This window comes from Lithobates pipiens, unplaced genomic scaffold (genome assembly GCF_037356315.1).
Source record: "Lithobates pipiens isolate NorthernLeopardFrog02 unplaced genomic scaffold, aLitPip1_a1.2 Scaffold_16, whole genome shotgun sequence".
Classification (NCBI taxonomy): domain Eukaryota; kingdom Metazoa; phylum Chordata; class Amphibia; order Anura; family Ranidae; genus Lithobates; species Lithobates pipiens.
The window spans coordinates 265,007,036-265,026,633 of NW_027507748.1; the positions used below are offsets into that span (position 1 = coordinate 265,007,036).

General features: G+C 43.4%; 1 protein-coding gene across 1 annotated transcript in view; it reads right to left on the reverse strand.

The window, feature by feature from the left end:
- Positions 1 to 277: 277 nt before the first annotated feature.
- Positions 278 to 19,598, reverse strand: part of MED20 (mediator complex subunit 20) — a 60,200-nt gene continuing 40,879 nt past the window's right edge. The window contains exons 3-4 of the mRNA XM_077481386.1: positions 6,394 to 6,647; positions 278 to 1,513 (exon numbers count right to left, since the gene is read on the reverse strand). Coding sequence (XP_077337512.1) covers positions 1,295 to 1,513; positions 6,394 to 6,647 — 473 coding nt within the window. The 3' untranslated portion in view covers positions 278 to 1,294. The remainder of the gene's footprint in view (positions 1,514 to 6,393; positions 6,648 to 19,598) is intronic.

Below are 19,598 nucleotides of genomic sequence, written 5' to 3' on the forward strand. Positions count from 1 at the left end.
GGTGGTACACTGATAAAGGTGATTTAAAGGTGAGCTTTTTCCCAGGCAAAGGCTGTGTCATGTTAGTTTTGCTGGGTCCTAGTACTGACAGCTATCAGCATTGTCACTCCTGATTCACATGCCTGTAACTTGTAAATCAGAAACAGGCCCCACCTAGTCCTGTCCACTGCTTTCGGAAAGGACAACCCTGCCTTTGTTATTGACATCTTTTGACTGTAGGCTTGAGTGTCGGGGGGAGGAGGTTGCATGAGGCACAAAAAAGGAGGATTTGGCTTAGTCAGGTGAGATAACAGAAGGTTTTAATACATTTTATGAGGCTTTTACAACACACAATAACCAAATTTGGCACAGTCATAAGAAAGCCTTCAGTAGTATATAAAGGTCAAATTTGGCCTGTCCTAAAAAACATTTTAAGAGCTAAAAATAATGCTAAAGAGTACCCATCTAAGTCTTCAAACTGATTTCTGGTGTCCTTGTGGAGCACCTTTGAATCCTAGGCCTAGGCTGTACATGGAGTCTTGACTTTAGCTCAGATTAAAATTAAGCCCTGCCACTTTCCATTCAACTGTCAAATGCCAAAGCTTCAGTGGGTACAAGAGTCTTTGGTATTTAACATTTCAATTACAGGAGCAGGGCTGAGATTCAATCTTGACATGGCCAGAAACTGAGGCTTCATGTACAGGCAAAAGCCTAGGATACAAGGGATCTCCAGACAGCAACAGGAATCAATTTTAAACTTTGCGCTGCTACTTGCAGCTACCACAAGGTGCCTGCACTTCGGCACTGTTGAAACATTGAAAAAATTTTAGGGCCTGTACGCATGTAATATCCACAATAAAAAAAACAAAACAACAACAACAGTTTAGGGGTGTTTACCTTCAATTTTAAGAAATCCTTGCCAATTCCTGGAGAACACTATAGGTATCAGAAAAAGCCAGAGACAGAACCTGAACTTAAAATGTCTATAAAGTACAAAGTCTCATAATTCATATCAGTGACAAATGACTATTTTTAAAAAAGGTAGGATTTCTTGTTCATTGGTTTGATTTCTTGTTCATTGATTTGAGAACTAAGTGGTAATGAGTTTCTGAGTCAGTAACATCTTTTAAAAGACTTTATTTCAGCTAACTTAACCAGGTGTCCTAGCTGGTCTTTCGAGGTCCCACATATTAGGTCATCAGTCTTTAGGAAAACATAATTTTCTGTTTAGCACACATCCAAGGATACAGAAGAGCATGGAGTAACACCAAATTTGCCCACATTCCAGCATAGAAGATAGATGGCTGAGACCCTGTCATAGTCTCATGCCAGCCACTGTACCCTGTTGTTGCTTGCGGATCTTATTTAGAAGCTCCATGTACTGCATCATAGTGTCTCCAGGTGTGTAAAGTGCATCATGTTTGGCACTAAAAACCGGGGGACCAGATGGAGCATGACTGCCCATAAACATCTGCATAAATTCCATCATGAGATTCCAGCAGTCACCTGGCACAGCACATGGACAGTAATCCACCTGGGGAAAAATAAATAAATAGATGGTTTATAATTATGATCTTGCACTAGGTCTACTTAACCACTTCAATACAGGGCACTTAAACACCTTCCTGCCCAGACCAATTTTGAGCTTTCAGCGCGGTCGCACTTTGAATGACAATTGCGCGGTCATGCTACACTGTACCCAAATGAAAATTTTATAATTTTTTTCCCACAAATAGAGCTTTCTTTTGGTGGTATTTGATCACCTCTACGGTTTTTATTTTTTGCGCTACAAATAAAAAAATACCGAAAATTTTGAGAAAAAAATGTTTTTTTTTGTTTCAGTTTCAAAACTTTGTAAATAAGTACGTTTTCTCGTTCACTGATGGGGCTACACTGATGGGCACTGATAAGGCGGCACTGATGGGCACCAATGAAGTTGCACTGATGAGGTGGCATTGATGGACACTGATAGGCGGCACTGATAGGCGGCACTGATAGGCGACACGGATGGACACTGATAGGTGGCACAAATTGGCACTGATAGCTGGCACGGATTGGCATGGATGGGCGGCAGAGATGGGCATGGATAGGCGGCACAGATGGGCATGGATAGGCGGCACAGATGGGCATGGATAGGCAGCACAGATGGGCATGGGTGGGCACTCATAGGCGGCACAGGTGGGCACTCATAGGCGGCACAGGTGGGCACTCATAGGCGGCACAGGTGGGCACTCATAGGCGGCACAGGTGGGCACTCATAGGCGGCACAGGTGTTGTACTGTACTAATGGATGCCAATCAGTGCCAAAAAAGAATGCATGCCAATCAGTGATGCCCATTGTGGGCACTGATTGGCATCCATTATGGGCACTGATTGGCATCCATTGTGCTGACGTGCATCCCTGGTGGTCCAGTGTGGGCATCCTTGGGGGGGCTGTGCTGATAATTGATCAGCACAGACCCCCCCTGTCAGAGGAGCAGCCGATCGTCTCTCCTCTACTGGCGTCTGACAGACGCGAGTGAGGAAAAGCCGATCACCGGCTCTTCCCATTTACACTGTGATCAGCCGTGATTGGACACGGCTGATCACGTGGTAAAGAGTCTCCGTCGGAGACTCTTTACCGAGATCGTAGTTGCCGGGTGTCAGACTGACACCCCGCAACAACAATCGCCGCGATGCGCGCCCCCGGGGGCGCGCAGCGGCTCATAATCCTGAGGACATCATATGACGTCCGGTCAGGATTATGAAACCACTTTGCCGCCGTCAATTTGTAATAGGGCGGGCGGCAAGTGGTTAAATATGCAGCACATAATAGGAGTTAAAGTGATTGTTACCCTAAAATAAAATAAATAAATAAATAAAAAAGGATCCTGTTTCCTTAAAGCATCTTATACAGCACAGTGCTTGTGCTATGTAATTTGGCCCCCTGTATCACCTGAAATACATAGTTACATAGTAAGGTTGAATAAAGACACCAGTCCATCCAGTTCAACCTGAGTGAGTATCTACAATTGTCCCCATCCCTGTACATTGCACACTCACATTTGTCCCTACCCTCAAGTAGTCTACAATCCAAGGTCCCCATACATATACTAGGGCCAATTGTGAACAGAAGGCAATTAACCTACCAGCATGTCTTTGGAGTGTAGGAGGAAACCAGAGTACCTGGAGGAAACCCTCGCAGGCACAGGGAGAACATGCAAACTCCAGGCAGGTAGTGTCATGGTTGGGATTCGAACCAGCGACCCTTTTTACTGCTAGGTGAGAGTGCTACCCACTACACCCATGTGCTGCCCAATACCTGGCTGATCCTGACAGTTTCTGCCCCCTCCCCCTGTAAACTGACCACAGTTTTCCATGGCTGCTGAGCCCTGACACCATGGTCAGTTTACGTGCCTCCATCATCTGTAGTCCTGCTTGGTTGTACTTGATGGACTTTTGTATTTTTTCAACCTAACTATGATGTAACTATGCTCTCCTGTGTTATCCTCCCCCCTCTCCTCCCTGCCTGTCAGCTCGTACCACCCCCCGCTGGTATCATAAGTTAGTGTTTGGTACTACAATCCTCTCCGTTATAATAAATGATGTGCCCCACTGTATGCGTTTTGTAAAAAAACTGCTAATATCTTATTTTATAGTGCCGCTCGACGCTCACATGACTGGCCGTCTCTCTCCCCCTGTCCTCTCCTCCTTCTCGGCTTCGCATGCTTTACTGTCAGAACTGGAGAGAAGAGAGGCAGCCGTTCATACAAGCGCCGAGCGGCGCTATAAAATAAGGTATTTATCGGTGGATTTTTTACAAAACACGTAGTAGGGCACATCATTTATTATAACAGATAGAATTGAAGCAACAACACTAAGTGGCTTAACAACCATTTTAATTTAGGGATACATGATTCAGAGAAATTTGGGTTATAGTGCTGCCTACAGGAGGATATGCACACTGGCAAACAAAAAACAATGTTCAGCCTGGTATAGCCTCTCCAACTTCCAGCATACCTTGATTTTGTAAGAAAGCAGTGCCAAGAGCATCACATAAACACAGAAGGGTTTGATCTGTGTCCTATAGTAAACTCTGAGAAAATTATTTTACAGTGAGTGCAAAAATACTATTTTCTTTCTTTTGGTCTAAAAAGGAAAGTGTTATGTTCTAACCAGAATTGTGTGGATATCCTAAATATGGATAATTACCTCTACACACTACATTTCTGAATGCAACAAAAATATCTCCCATATCCTAAAAGGAAATCTAATAAACTGTATCAACAACCTTTGGGAAACAATGTATGAGTCCGTTTTTGGTTTTTCATTTTCTGAATTATGTTGTCAAACCCATTTGAATTGGCCAAAGGTATAGAATCATAGAGTTGGGAGAATATTTTTACATACAAGGGCATCACATCTTCTTATTGCACAGGGAGATTTTCTAACTTTCTATAGAATCTGCCTGTTCCACCATTTAAAGCTGGGGTCGGCAACCCGTCAACCGAGATCCACCTGTGTATTGCGTGCAAGTGACATGTGGATCACAGACAGATCCCTAGGCTGCCGACACTCCCCCCCCCCCCCCCCCCACGACAGCTACACTCCTTGTATACGTGGATCTGGGGGGTGGGGAGAACCTCAGAAATAGCTTGGGAGGATTCAGGCTCGTGACCGAACATGCCTGAGCTCTTCCACTGACTGCAGTGTGTGCCTCTGCCCTGGCACTCCCCCTCTGATCCATCCAATGCACTTGCAGGCGATATGCGAGAGGAGAGCCAATGGGGATCAGAACATGCAGCTATGCCATGACCGCTTCCCTGCGCCACTCTGCATAAGTAAAGAACTTTTGTGCCTTCCTGACCCCCAATACCCCCCCTTCACCATGCCCTCCTGACCCCCCCCCTGCACTCTGCCATCCTGAGCCCCTACACCATAACCACCTGACAACCCTATACTCTGCACTCCTGATCCCCCAGTACCATGTCCTCCTAACCCCCCCACTTTTCTACTGACCTTTGTACACTGCCCTCCCTACTACTGGCCTCTGCACACTGCCCTATGTATTACTGACCTCTGCACACTGCGCTATGTATTACTGACCTCTGCACACTGCCCTATGCATTACTGACCTCTGCATTACTGACCTCTGCACACTGCCCTATGCATTACTGACCTCTGTACAGTGCCCTATGCATTACTGACCTCTGTACACTGCCCTATGCATTACTGACCTCTGTACACTGCCCAACATCCTACTGACCTCTGTACACTGCCCAACATCCTACTTACACTGGTCAGAAATCAGAGCAGACATGCTCTGATTACTCCCCAGACATGAAAAAAAAAAAAGGGAATAAAAGTGAATGCTGAATTTCTCACTGAAGTCTAATTTTAAAGGGAATGCCACCTGGTGATCTTTGATCTCTTCCATGTTTTCCGGATAGTTCTCCACCTCCCAAGTACCATGCTTTTAAATGTATTACTAATTATTAGCATTGTGTATAAGGGGTACCTTAGTGTGATGGCTAGGTCCTCTCTCCCTTATAAACACTACACGCGTAGCAAAAATTGACAATACCATGAGATGGTTAAAGGCCTAAAAGGGTCAGTAGACAGTCAGTATAAGGTCTTTTCTATATTAGATTTTTTGCCTTGGTTACTAGCCAAAGGAATATCATGGGCAGTTTGTAGCACTGGTGCCATAAACCTTTGTGGAACAGGAAGTTGATCAGTTGAGTCCAGGAATGCTTGAGCGTTAGATCAGGATTCTATAATTTATTTTTTTAAGTAAATCTAATATTTTCAATAGTCCCAGAGTGAGTTTTTTTCAGGACAAAATGTTTTGCTCCTTGTCAAGGCCAGCACAGAAAGGGGCAATGAGCAGAAGACAATTAAAATAAATTTCAATTTCTAGTGTTCCTCTGGAGATTAACTGCTGTTCTAGTCTCTGAAATAACATATTATGCAAGCATTGCTTAAATTAGTTTACACGATTAAATTAACCACTTCTGTAGTTTTATGCTTCTACAGAAATTGCTTAATTTAAGATCATGTACACAAGGCGTTCAGCATACATTGTTTTATGTAGATGACTGGCTTACTACATCAGACAAATGTTCAGCTAAGCATCTGCTTTACATTCAAATACCATGTACTTCAGCGTAAGGGTGTATCAATGCTTCAGCTTTCATCTTCTCGTCCACCTCCAGAATACCAGCAGATGTAAGTTGACACATTGCATGATGGGGTTTACAAATTCTGAATGCACATCTGTATTCAGTGATCTTATGTGTGTACCCCTATCTGCTACTACAAAACAAGACTGAAGCTAAACTAGAAACATGTTTGACATTATAGTATCTAAATACATTTAGCGACTTTGTCGCAGAAAACAAAGTCTTTCAGTAGAAGAAATGCAGATGTCCTTACCTCCACAGATATTCCTCGGCCACTTTGTCCCATAGTGACTGTACCTATCTTGACAAGAAAATCACAATATTGGTAGCGTGTCCCCCTTGTCTCCATCTTGTTAGCCTTTGCGTTTTGAAAGAATCCTTTTAATTTAATCATAAGTACGTCAAAGTTTTGGTCCGCAACCAAGCAGGGTCCATTCTCAAACAAAGCAAATGTACTGAGAGGGTGTTCTGAACCATGCATAATGTAGAGGAGCTTCCCAGGTTGACCTAAAAGCGATTAAAAAAAATCCATGTGAGATAAAATCCAATACCCTGTGCCTGATGTACTAGTACTATGCAATAGCCTGATGTCATATAAGTTTAATATGTTAGAAAAGTACAGTAGATATAAAAATCCTACACACTCCTGTTAAAATGCCAGATTTTTTAAATTTAAAAAAATTAGACCAATTAAATCACCCCCCCCCCCCCCCTTTCACTTATTCGATAATTAATGTGACCTGTAATCTGTGCAATTCAACAACAAAAAAAATGGTTTACTGGGGGGAAAATAAAATAAATAAAATGTATATGCATAAATGTATACACACCCTCTTATAATTATAATGTGGCTATAATCTATGCAATTCAAATAAAAGCAAACTGCAATCTTTAAAAGGGGGGAAAAAGAACTTCTTGATGCTATGTGAAGTACCTTTTGATTTGATGACAGCATTCAGTCTTTTAGGGTAGGAGTCTACAAGCATGTCACGTTTTGCCTTGGGAATCTCTGTTCACTCTTCCTTGTAAAAGTGCACCAATTCTGTCAGATTGTGAGGGCATCTCCTGTAGCACTTTTCAGGTCACCCCACAGATTTTCAAAAGTATTCAGGTCCGGGCTATGGCTGGGCCATTCCAAAACTTTGGTCTTCCGGGGGAAGCTATTTTTTGTTGATTTAGAGATATGCTTTGGGTCATGCTGAAAGGTGAAATTCCATTTCATCTTTTTAGCAGAGGCCTGAAGGTATTGTTCCAAAAATTAACTGATATTTGGAACTATTTATAAATCCTGCCACCTTGACTAAAGCCCCAGTACCAGCTGAGAAAAAAGCAGCCTCAAAGCATAATGCTGCCGCCACCATGCTTCCTGTGGGTATGGTGTTTTTTGGTGATGCATGGTGTTGGTTTTGCAGCAAACATGCCCTTTGGAATTATGGCCAAAAAGTTCAGTCTTTGACTTGATGTAGGGTTTTGCAAAATGTAGCTGGGCTTGGATGTTTTTCTTAGTTAGAAAAGCCTTCTGTTGCGCCACCCTACCCCACAGCCCAGACATATGAAGAATACAGAGATTGTTTTCACATGTAGCATTTATCATTTATTACAGGTACTATATAGTGCCATCAATTTATACAGCCATTTACATACATATTGTACATTCACATCAGTCTCTGCCCTCAAGGAGCTTACAATCTAATGTCCCCAACTCACATTCATACGTACAAATACTAGGGCTGATTTAGACAGGGGCCAATTAACCTACTAGTATGTCTTTGGACTGTGGGAGGAAACTGGAGTAAGGATGTGTGTGTGGGAGCCGCTCAGGCTGTATGGAAATTAAGTCCTGTGCCCACCATTGTGAGTGTTGGCTGGGAAGGGAGCTAGAATATGCTCCAGGCAATGGTAGAGAGTGACTAGGTATCCCAGGAGCCGAATATTAGATCTGCTGTATGGTAGTGAGTGTCAGTCTCAGCCTGGACCCCCTTGAGGACACGCCCCTAATGTGTTTCATTCTGCCCACCTGAGCTTACCCATAAGTAAGCTCTGGTGGGCGGGGTGAAATGCATTGGGAGCATGGCCTGGCTGAGGTCCAGGCTGAGACTGCCACTCATTGCCATACTTTCTCCACTCATTTATAATTATCTTTACTTTTTTAGATTTTCTCCTGACTGATACCTTCCAACAATAAAATCCCTTTGGTGCTTTGTAAGCGGTTTGTGGATAATGGCTTTTGGTATAAGAGACAACTTAGTAAAGCCCCATACACACTATCAGATTTTTGTCTTCAGATTTACCAAAACCCTATACAGTGGGGATCGAAAGTTTGGGCACCCCAGGTAAAAATGTGTATTAATGTGCATAACGAAGCCAAGAAAAGATGGAAAAATCTCCGAATGGCATCAAATTACAGATTAGATATTCTTATATTATGTCAAAAAAAGTTAGATTTTATTTCCATCATTTACACTTTCAAAATTACAGGAAACAAAAAAATGGCGTCTGCAAAAGTTTGGGCACCCTGCAGAGTTAATATCTTGAACTGCCCCCTTTGGCAAGTATCACAGCTTGTAAACACTTTTTGTAGCCAGCCAAGAGTCTTTCAATTCTTGTTTGAGGTATCTTTGCCCATTCTTCCTTACAAAAGTGTTCCAGTTTTTTGAAATTTCTGGGCTGTCTGTCACGCACTACTCTTTTAAGGTCTATCCATAGATTTTCAATAATGTTGAGGTCAGGAGATTGTGAAGGCCATGGCAAAACCTTCAGTTTACGCCTCTTGATGTAATCCTCCGTGGATTTTGAGGTGTGTTTAGGATCATTATCCATTTGTAGAAGCCATCCTCTCTTTAACTTCAGCTTTTTCACAGATGGCATCAAGTTACCATCAAAAATTTGCTGAAATTTTATTGAATCCATTTTTCCTTCTACTCGTGAAATGTTCCCTGTGCCACTGGCTGCAATACAACCCCAAAGCATGATTGATCCATCCCCATGCTTAACAGTTGGACAGAGGTTCTTTTCATTAAATTCTGTGCCCTTTCTTCACCAAACATACCTTTGCTCATTCCGGCCAAAAAGTTCTATTTTAACCTCATCGGTCCACAGAACTTGTTCCCAAAATGCCTCAGGCTTGTCTATATGTTCATTTGCAAAGTTCAAATGCTGATTTTTGTGGTGAGGACGTAGAAGAGGTTTTCTTCTGATGACTCTTTCATGAAGACCATATTTGTACAAGTATCTCTTTATAGTGGAATAGTGTACCACAACTCCAGTGTCTGCCAGATCTTTCTGGAGGGATCGTGCAGTCAAACGTGGGTTTTGAATTGCTTTTCTCACAATCCTGCGAGCTGTTCTGTCTGATATTTTTCTTGGTCTTCCAGATCTTGCTTTAACTTCTACTGTTCAATTTCCGTCTTTCCGCCTTTGCAGATGACACCAAGCTATGCGGTGCAATAACGTCCTTACAGGATGTCACCAATTTACAAGCAGACCTCAATGCTCTGTCTAATTGGGCGACTATGTGGCAGATGAGGTTTAATGTTGAGAAATGTAAGGTTATGCACTTGGGGGCTAAGAATATGCATGCATCATACACGCTAGGGGGAGTACAACTGGGGGAATCCATAGTGGAGAAGGATCTGGGGGTTTTGGTAGATCATAAGCTCAATAATAGCATGCAATGCCAAGCTGCGGTTTCCAAAGCGAGCAAAGTCCTTTCCTGTATTAAGAGAGGTATGTACTCCAGAGAGAGAGATATCATTTTGCCCCTGTTCAAATCATTAGTAAGACCTCATCTGGAATATGCCGTTCAGTTTTGGGCACCAGTTCTCAAAAAGGATATCGGGGAACTGGAGAAAGTGCAGAGAAGGGCAACCAAACTGATAAGAGGCATGGAGCAACTCAGCTATGAGGAAAGATTAGAGGAACAGAATTTATTCACTCTTGATAAGAGGAGATTAAGGGGGGATTTGATCAACATGTACAAATATATAAGGGGTCTATATAGGGAACTTGGTGTCGAGTTATTCACTTTAAAGTCAACAAAGAGGACAAGGGGGCACTCTTTACGTCTAGAGGAAAAGAGATTTCATCTCCAAATACAGAAAGGTTTCTTCACAGTAAGAGCTGTGAAAATGTGGAATAGACTCCCTGCAGAGGTGGTTATGGCCAGCTCAGTGGATTGCTTTAAGAAAGGCCTGGATTATTTCCTAAGTGTACGTAATATAACTGGGTACTAAAATTTATAGGTAAAGTTGATCCGGGGAAAATCTAATTGCCTCTCGGGGGATCAGGAAGGAATTTTTTCCCCTGCTTTAGCAAATTGGATCATGCTCTGCTGGGGTTTTTTGCCTTCCTCTGGATCAACTGTGGGTATAGAATTGGGTATATGGGCTGGTATATGTATATATGTATGTATGTGTATATATATATATATATATTTTTTTTTTTTTGGTTGAACTGGATGGACTTGTGTCTTTTTTCAACCTGACTAACTATGTAACTATGTAACTATGTAATTATGTTCCTGATGACTGCCATTTCTTAATTACATTCCGAACAGAGGATATTGACATCTGAAAACGCTTTGCTATCTTCTTATAGCCTTCTCCAGCTTTGTGAGCGTCAACTATTTTCAGTTTCAGTGTTCTAGACAACTGCTTAGAAGAACCCATGGTGCTGATTGTTGGGGCAAGGTCAGATGAGTCTGGCCATTTAAAACCTTTGAGATTGACATCACCTGGTCTTCCCAGACGATGATTGAGAACAATCCATGACACTGGCAGGTCTCAGCTTTGCAAAGGGGGCAGTGCATGCTATAAATTCTGCAGGGTGCCCAAACTTTTGCCATTTTTTAGTTTTCTGTAATTTTTAAAGTGTAAATTATGGAAATAAAATCTAACTTTTTTGACATATTATAAGAATGTCTAATCTGTAATTTGATGCCATTTGGAGATTTTTCCATCTTTCCTTGGCTTCGTTATGCACATTATTACACATTTTTACCTGGGGTGCCCAAACTTTCGATCCCCACTGTACAAACGGAAACAGAAACTAAGGTTTGACCTCATATTATATGGTTTTGGTAAATCTGAAGGATAAAAAAAAAATCCGCAGAAAATCAGATAGTGTGTATGGGGGGCTTAAATGTCAGAAAAATCCCACTAGAACAGCTGAACTTTATGACCTATGGAATTAATCAAAGTAACTTTCATTGACTGGCAGGTGTGTACTGACTACTATTTAACATCAGTTTGAATGCGATTGTTTTTCTCTGAACATAGCAGCATTTCTAATTATAAGGGAGTATGTACACTTATGCAGCCAAAATTTTTTTTTTTTTTAAGTTTATCCCCCCCCCACCAATTAATTCCAGTTACCGTATATACTCGAGTATAAGCCGAGATTTTCAGCCCCTTTTTTTAGGCTGAAAGTGCCCCCCTCGGCTTATACTCGAGTCACCGCCGTCTGCCTACCCGATCAGTGTGGGGTGCAGACAGACGGCGGCCATTGCAGTATTCAAAAGCCGCGCCTCCCTGTCTGTGATAGGCGGAACACTCAATTTCCCAGCAGTCAGTGGTCCGCCTATCACGGACATCCGCTCATCCTCATACTACGGACGAGGATGAGAGGATGTCCGTGATAAGCGGAACACTGACTGCTGGGAAATTGAGTGTTCCGCCTATCACAGACGGAGGCACGGCTTTTGAACAGTGGAATGGCCGCCGTCTGTCACAGACGAGGAGGAGAGGTGCGGCGATCCTGGCATGGCCGCCGTATGTTTTTTGGCACACAGAGGCTGCAGAAGGACACAGAGGCTGCAGAAGGACACAGAGGCTGCAGAAGGACACAGAGGCTGCAGAAGGACAAAGAGGCTGCAGAAGGACAAAGAGGCTGCAGAAGGACAAAGAGGCTGCAGATTGGCACACGGAGGCATGCACAGGACACAGGTAGGCTGCAATGGACACAGGGATGGACAGAGGGATGGACACAGGGAGGTATACAGCTGCAGATGGGCATTGTTGACCCTCTTTTCCACTCTTTTAAGCTGTAACAGTAGCTGCTGCATGTCTCACCCTCGGCTTATACACGAGTCAATAAGTTTTCCCATTTTTTTTGTGGTAAATTAGGGGCCTCGGCTTATATTTGGATCGACCTATACTCGAGTATATACGGTACTTTGTTTAATCGAATTGTACAGATAACAGGTCAAATAAAGAGTCCATTCACACTTGTGCAACTTAAAAATCATGCAATTGCCATTGCGACTTTACCTTGCAACTTGACAGCGCTTTGATGCGACTTTGGATGAGCGCAGCTTTCTTACGAGTTTGGTTTTGACCAATGTGATTGTTTTGTTTCTGCTCCACAAAGTCGTCATGACATGTGCATAACAGAAAAATTTGTTTAGTTTTGTTTGTTTTTTTTTTTTTTTATTTACTATTGAACTAACGAATTATACATTTTCAAAACGATTTGAATTCAAATCGGTCAAAAATTTATCAACCGATTTGAATTCTGTGTGAAGAATAGCTGGTTGTTAAAGAGGAGTCCCACCCAAAAGTGGAACTTCCGGTTTAAGCACCCCTCGCCCCGTTACAAGCCACATTTGGCATGTAATTTTTTTCAAGGGGACTGGGTGACTAGTTTTAAGTGGGACTTCCTGTCCTACTTCCGACTACGGGCCAGCTAGGCGACTCTTTCTCTCCCCCTAGGCGGCTCCTCCCTCTCGGCAATCTTCTGGGACACTTCACAGGTCCTAAAAGATTGCCTGTGCACTCGGAGAGGGCGGCGGGACTTGCATATTCGCAGTGCATGCCCGGCCGTGTGCCCACAGTTTCAATGGAGGCGCCACGGAGAGGAGGGGGAGAGGAGCGAGATTCCGTGCGGCCGCATCGCTGGACCGTAGGACTGGTGAGTGTCTGTTTATTAAAAGTCAGGAGCTACACTTTTTGTAGCTGCTGACTTTAAATAAATGAAAAAAAAAAAGCCTGGAACTCTGCTTTAAGCCAAAATTAAAGGATAAGTTCACTTTTTGGAAAAAATAAATAAATAAATGTTTATTTTGCAGGTAAAAAACCGAGCATTTATTTGTTTTTTGGAGTCTGTAAAGCATTGCACCAGCGATCAGCAGATCACTGGTGCCATGCAGGTCTCGAGCAGATTTGCTAGTGTATCTGCTTGCCCGTACATCATGTACGGTTAGGCAGATACAATCTGACAGGAAGCATGAATGAACATCCAGGTCGCTGTGGTAATGCATTGAAAGCTACAAGCAGACAGTCGCAAAGGCTGCTGGACCTTGTAGTTTTCCATAAAGAGAGCCCTGTCAACCAATGACGCAGCAGGGAGCTAGCGGGGAGGGAGAAGAACCTCCCTAGCTGTCACAGCACGGATCAGGGAGGTGCGAAGGCCAGTCTGTTAGTAACAAGTCACACCCTGAATATGGGTGTAACATGATGTGGTCCCCCCAAAATCCATAGCAGACCCTTATCTGAACATGCATGCCGTCTGCCTGCTCCACCGTGTGACAGCGTGGCACTGCCCCCTTATGACATCATCGACCAAGGGCATGGTGGGTCAGTGACATCACAAGGGGGTGGTGCCTTGAAGTGGTTAAAGAAGCCATGAATGTTAACATATCGCAGATGACCCTGCACACCTTACAGGCACACAGTTAAATAGACCCTGAAGCGTCTTAAATACTTAGGGGTCTCTCATACTTGCGGTTGGAGACATTTTTGCTGCCAACTTTCCCCCATTTCCAGCGCAAATTAGATAAGACCTAACCATATGGTCTTCCTGCTTACTTTTGTGGTTTGGCAGAAACAACTGCTTAAGATGAATGTGCTTCCCATATGCCTCTTCCAAACCCTTCAGATTGAAATCTTGGGATTTTTTCTCAAACAGATTAAGAGTGAGTTTGAGAACTTCCTATGGGCTGGTAAATCGCACAGGATTAACCAACACCTTCTGACCAGACCTAAATCACTGGGTGGCTTAGGTTTGCTAAACATATCATAGAGTGGCACATTTGGTCTGGATCTTTGCCTAACCAGGGAGGTGATTCCATGCGCCCTTTCGCAGTCATAATGCATACTGGCCTATCCAATAAATTCAACACCCATGAAGTACCTGGCCAAATGGAAACAGGACCTTTACACCACCTTTACTGACAAACAAGACTGAGCCAATTGTATTATTCCTAATGCATCAATCTCATGTAAGACCCAAGACAGGATACAAAATCCCGACAAGGTGGTACAGAGTTCCCACTACCTTGCATAAACTATTGCTACAAAGTTTGCCACTGTGCTGGAGATGTCCAAAAAAGGAGGGTTCTATGCTACAGGTTTGGATGCAAGTTAAATATTGGATCTTTATAATTAACATCCAAATACCTGATGACACCTCAGCTTACTTCCTTCCATTCATTTCTATGTTTTTAAAGCACTATAAGCCTTCTCTATTGATACAATTACTGAACGCAGTGAAAGCATGTATTCCACTATTCTGGAAAAAAAAAACATTCCTCCATTAGCCTGAGGTTTTCTAAGATGAATAAAATTAAACTGATAGAGGAACTCACGGCATTAACCAATCATAGGGAAGAGCATTTCCATGGTTCTTCCGGACTGAGTTTACCTGTTCACTTGAATATCCTGATATACTGGACTCCTAAGAATAATACAGTGAGACGACTCCAATGGCGATGCCAGAAACACTCTTGGAGATGCTTTTGATCCGCCGGACTTGGGCCATACACCCCAAAAAACCCTTTCCTTCCCAGAAGCTCTCCTGATGAGTGGCCACGTGTCTTATTAACCACTTCAGGCCCGAAAGATTTGGCTGCTCAATAACCAGACCATATTTTGCAATTCAGCACTGTGTCACTTTAACTGTCAATTGGGCGGTCGTGTGACGCTGTACCCAAACAAAATGGATGTCCTTTTTTTTCCACAAATAGAGCTTTCTTTTGGTGGCATTTGATCTCTGTGGTTTATATTTTTTGCGCTATAAACAAAAAAATTAAATAAAAAGTGAAACAATTTGAAAAAACCCCACAATAATTTTGTACTTTTTGCTATAATAAATATCGCCAATTAAAAAAAAAAAAAAAAAAAAGCTTTTTTTTTTTTTTATCAGTTTAGGCCGATATGTATTCTTCTACATATTTTTGGTAATAAAAAAAATCCCAATAAGCGTATATTGATTGGTATGTGCAAAAGTTATAGCGTTTACAAAATAGGGGATAGATTTATGGCAATTGTATTATTATTATTTTTTTTTTACTAGTAATGGCGGCGATCTGCGATTTTTATCAGGACTGCAACATTACGGCGGACACATCGGACACATTTTTGAAACCATTGACAATTATACAGTGATCAGTACTATAAAAATATACTGATTACCGTGTAAATATCACTGGCAGGGAAGGGGTTAACACTAAGGGGCGATCGAAGGGTTAACTGTGTTTCCCTGACTGTGTGTTCTAACTGTGGGGGGAGAGGACTGAATATAGAAGATGACAGATTGTGGTTCCTAGCTATTAGGAACTCACGATCTGCCTCTCCTCTCCTCATAGAACAGGGATTTGTATGTTTACACAGACACACATGTCTCTGTTCTGCCCTGTTTGCCCGCGACCGCCGGCCACGAGCATGGGCACCCCGCAATGCAGCGGGTGCCCATGCTCGTATCCTGCTTAAAGGAGTGAACATACAGCTAAAACGGTTCACAGGATTGTGCCGACCTGCAGCAGTATAATGACGGCGGCTGGTCGGCAAGTGGTTAAACTCCCTTCCGCAAAAAAGTTTTATCCCTATTGTGGGGTCACCAGTATGGCATTTGTATATTGAAATCAAATCCCCTCTCAAGCATCTCTTCTCCAGAGAAAATAAGTTCAGTGCTCGCAATCTTTCTAATGAGAAAAATAATTAAAGCAATTAAAATGAACTGTATAAATTGCATACAGTGGACATAGAAAAGAATCACGCTCTTTAAAATAATCACATTTTGTTGCTTTTCAGCCTGAAATGAAGACAGACACAGTTTTCGTTGTATCCTACTATAACATCAAATTGAAAGATCTAACACCAACATGTCAGAAAAAAATTGCTCCGTCTAAAAGTGATTGCTCTGTCACTGCAGAGGACGCTGCGCAGCGGCATGCATAAAACAACTGAAACAAGCTGCAGACCAAGCTGGCTCTGACCACAAGCCCCCCTTTCCTCCCACATTTTTAACCTTCCTGCCACTTTGTTACGCTTTCTTGAGTCCCTGCACACAATCCCTCATGACAAACCTCCCAAATTATCTCCCCTCCTGTAACCTGCATCCCTTCCAATGGGATCTCTGAAGCCTGGCAATGCTCTCCCTTTCTGTAAGCAGCAGCCGGCCCCCGGCAGTATAGATGGTCCTCTTCTACCTGTTTTTTTTTTCTATCTTATTCAGCCAACACTGTAGCGCAATGGGGGAGAAGGAGGGAATTTTGGAAAGTGCTTGGGGAGATTGAGGCAGTGCTGGAATGCCAGGGCTTACAAGAACGGAGCACTGTGGGAACGATGGAGAGTTCTGGGGATTTGGATTTTACCACCTCCACTACCCTGGCACCCTAAGGTGGCTGCCTTATGCTGATGCCAGCCCTGGGTATGTTTACAGGGCACTGGGCCGTCTTTAACCACTTCCCTCTCAGCCTATAGCCAAATGACAGCCGGGCGTAGGTTCCGTTATCCTGACTGGATGTTATAGGACATCTTTCAGGATAACATGGGGGGCACGCAGCATAGCAATCGGTGGTGCCGTGTGTCACTCTGACACACTGCAACACCGATCTTGGTAAAGAGTCTCTCACGGAGGCACTTTACCATGTGATAAGCCGTGTCCAATCACAGTGTAAACAATAAGAGCTATGTATCGGCTTTTCCTCTATCGCATCTGCTAAAAGCGAGGGACCACCAGGGATGCCACCCATGGCCAACAGGGATGCCATTGTCCACAAAATGATGCCAATCTTTGCCCACAAAATGATGCCAATCAGTGCCCATTGGTAATGCCTGCCAGTGCCTTCTTATCAGTAATGCCCATCAGTGCCACCCATCAGTGTCCAGTCCACCCATAAGTACCCATCAGTGCAGCCTATCAGTGCCCAACAGAAACAAAGACAAACTTTTTTTTTCAAAATCTTTGTTTTTTTGTTTTTGTTTTTTGTTTAGAAAAAAATAAAACCCTCAGAGGTTACAGAGGTTATCAAATACCACCAAAAGAAAGCTCTATTTGTGGGAATTTTGTTTGGTTACAGCTTTGCATGACTGCTCAGTTGTCATTTAAATAGCAACAACGCTGAAAGCTGAAAATTGGCCTGGGCAGGAAGGGGGGGGGGGGGGGGAAGTACCCTGTACTGAAGTGGTTAATATCGATTGGACCGTGGGAAAACATTTTCTTGATCTGACTCGAACATACAGTATAGCTTGTTTTGGAGACTGCATCCCAGTATGTCTAACTTCTGGGATTTTGGGGGCCTCAACTGCATCCTCTGACACACCAAAGGGTTGTGCATATTATTTAGTTCCTAGACATACTACAGGAGATGATCAAAGACTGCAGACATACTACTGGAGACGGTCAGAGACTGCAGACATGATACAGGAGATGGTCAGAGACCGCAGACATGATACAGGAGATGGTCAGAGACCGCAGACATGATACAGGAGATGGTCAGAGACTGCAGACATGATACAGGAGATGGTCAGAGACTGCAGACATGATACAGGAGATGGTCAGAGACTGCGGACATGATACAGGAGATGATCGAATATAGACAGATTGAGCAAAGACAGACCGAGGTACTTTTAAAAATACATATAAAAATATAATTCAAGCCAAAATGTTTATTTTAGTTTAGGAAAGAGTGAAGAAGGGTCAGAATGACAGCCAGGCAATTAATTTTTATGGAGAAGATATTTTACAGAAAACTTCTAGCGGTATTAAACCCAAAACCAGAAACATAAAGAAGGCTGCATGGGAGATGGGCGGGTGCAGGACGCGAGGACGTATCGTCCGCCTGAGGGGAGAGGCTAACCAGCGCTAACAGCGGCGTGTGAGAGGCAGGGGATGGAGGACATGGCCTGGCCGGGGGAAGTGAGAGGCTCCAACCAGAGCGGACGTGGGCTCCCCCCTGCTACAGCACGCCGCTAAACGGATCTGCATCCCCGCGTTACCCCCCGGTAATGGACAGAGAGGAGAGTGTCATCGGCCGGCTGATCCCCAACCCTCCACCTATGCTTTCCCCCTCCATCGGTAAAGAGACGGACGGGAACCCCTGCGAGCCTACACGAGTCCCGAGAGCAACTGGACGCCTGAGAGGACAAAAGGACGGTATAGTCACCTGTTAGAGTGGTAGAATGTAATTACCTGATGGTCCTACAACTGGGTGTGGAGATAGCTGACCTTGCAGGTGTAATGCATCGATGAAAAGCTACTTCCATATGAGATAAGCCTCACACTGCTAGAGATGTAATATTGGTTAATATCTTCAGGGTTCTAGAGGCATCATGTGGTGAAATTCTCTCTCTGATAATGGTCGTGATCTATAGGTTTGTTTTTCATGTACACATGTATGAAGTGATCTAGTGTGTTAACCCTGCGACAACCCTGCGATAATCCTGCATAAGTGCTAGTGGTGAACACCGCGGATAGGATAAGCTATATGGGCTATAAGGGCTTATCTGTTATACCTCTATATATATGTATATAGCGATCTCCCTACATAGAACGAGGAGCCTAGCAAAGATACCGACAGGTCATACTGGATACTACTCGGACAGGTTCTAACAAAAACGCACATGGACCCTTTTTTCTTTTCTTTTTTTTTGACAAGCATAACCTGTAAAAACAAAAGCGAATATCGATCGAAACACATAAAGGGTTAATCCAATCAGAAGTACTTTACATAGAGGTATACGGACCCCCCTATAAGGACGACAGTGGTTATATATAAGCTACCCCAGACTGCTACTCATGGAGAAAATGGGGAAAGCATGGTAGGAAGGTGCCTCTATGTATAGGAACCCAGTGCGGCAGTGAGTGTGATTGCAACGAGGAAAGCGCAAATGGATGGTGCAGTGGTTGGACATATATCAATATATCAGCCTCATATCCATATATACATATATAGACTTCAATATCTAAAGCTTTCAATCATACGATCTACGCTTGGGAAGTTGGGAATGTATGTGTGTACTATATTGAAAAATAAATTGGGAGAACACCACTGCATGGATATACAAGTCTGACTAAAAGAGGGGAGCAAGAATAGGAAGGGAAGGCAGAGGAGGGGAAGGAAGAAGAAGGAGGGGAGAAGAAAGAGGGAAAGAAGGAAACGACCCGAGCAGGACACCATGAGTAAGTCGGCTAATAAAGCCGCTAAAAGCGGGGCTTCGCGGACCTCAAAGGAGAAAGGTC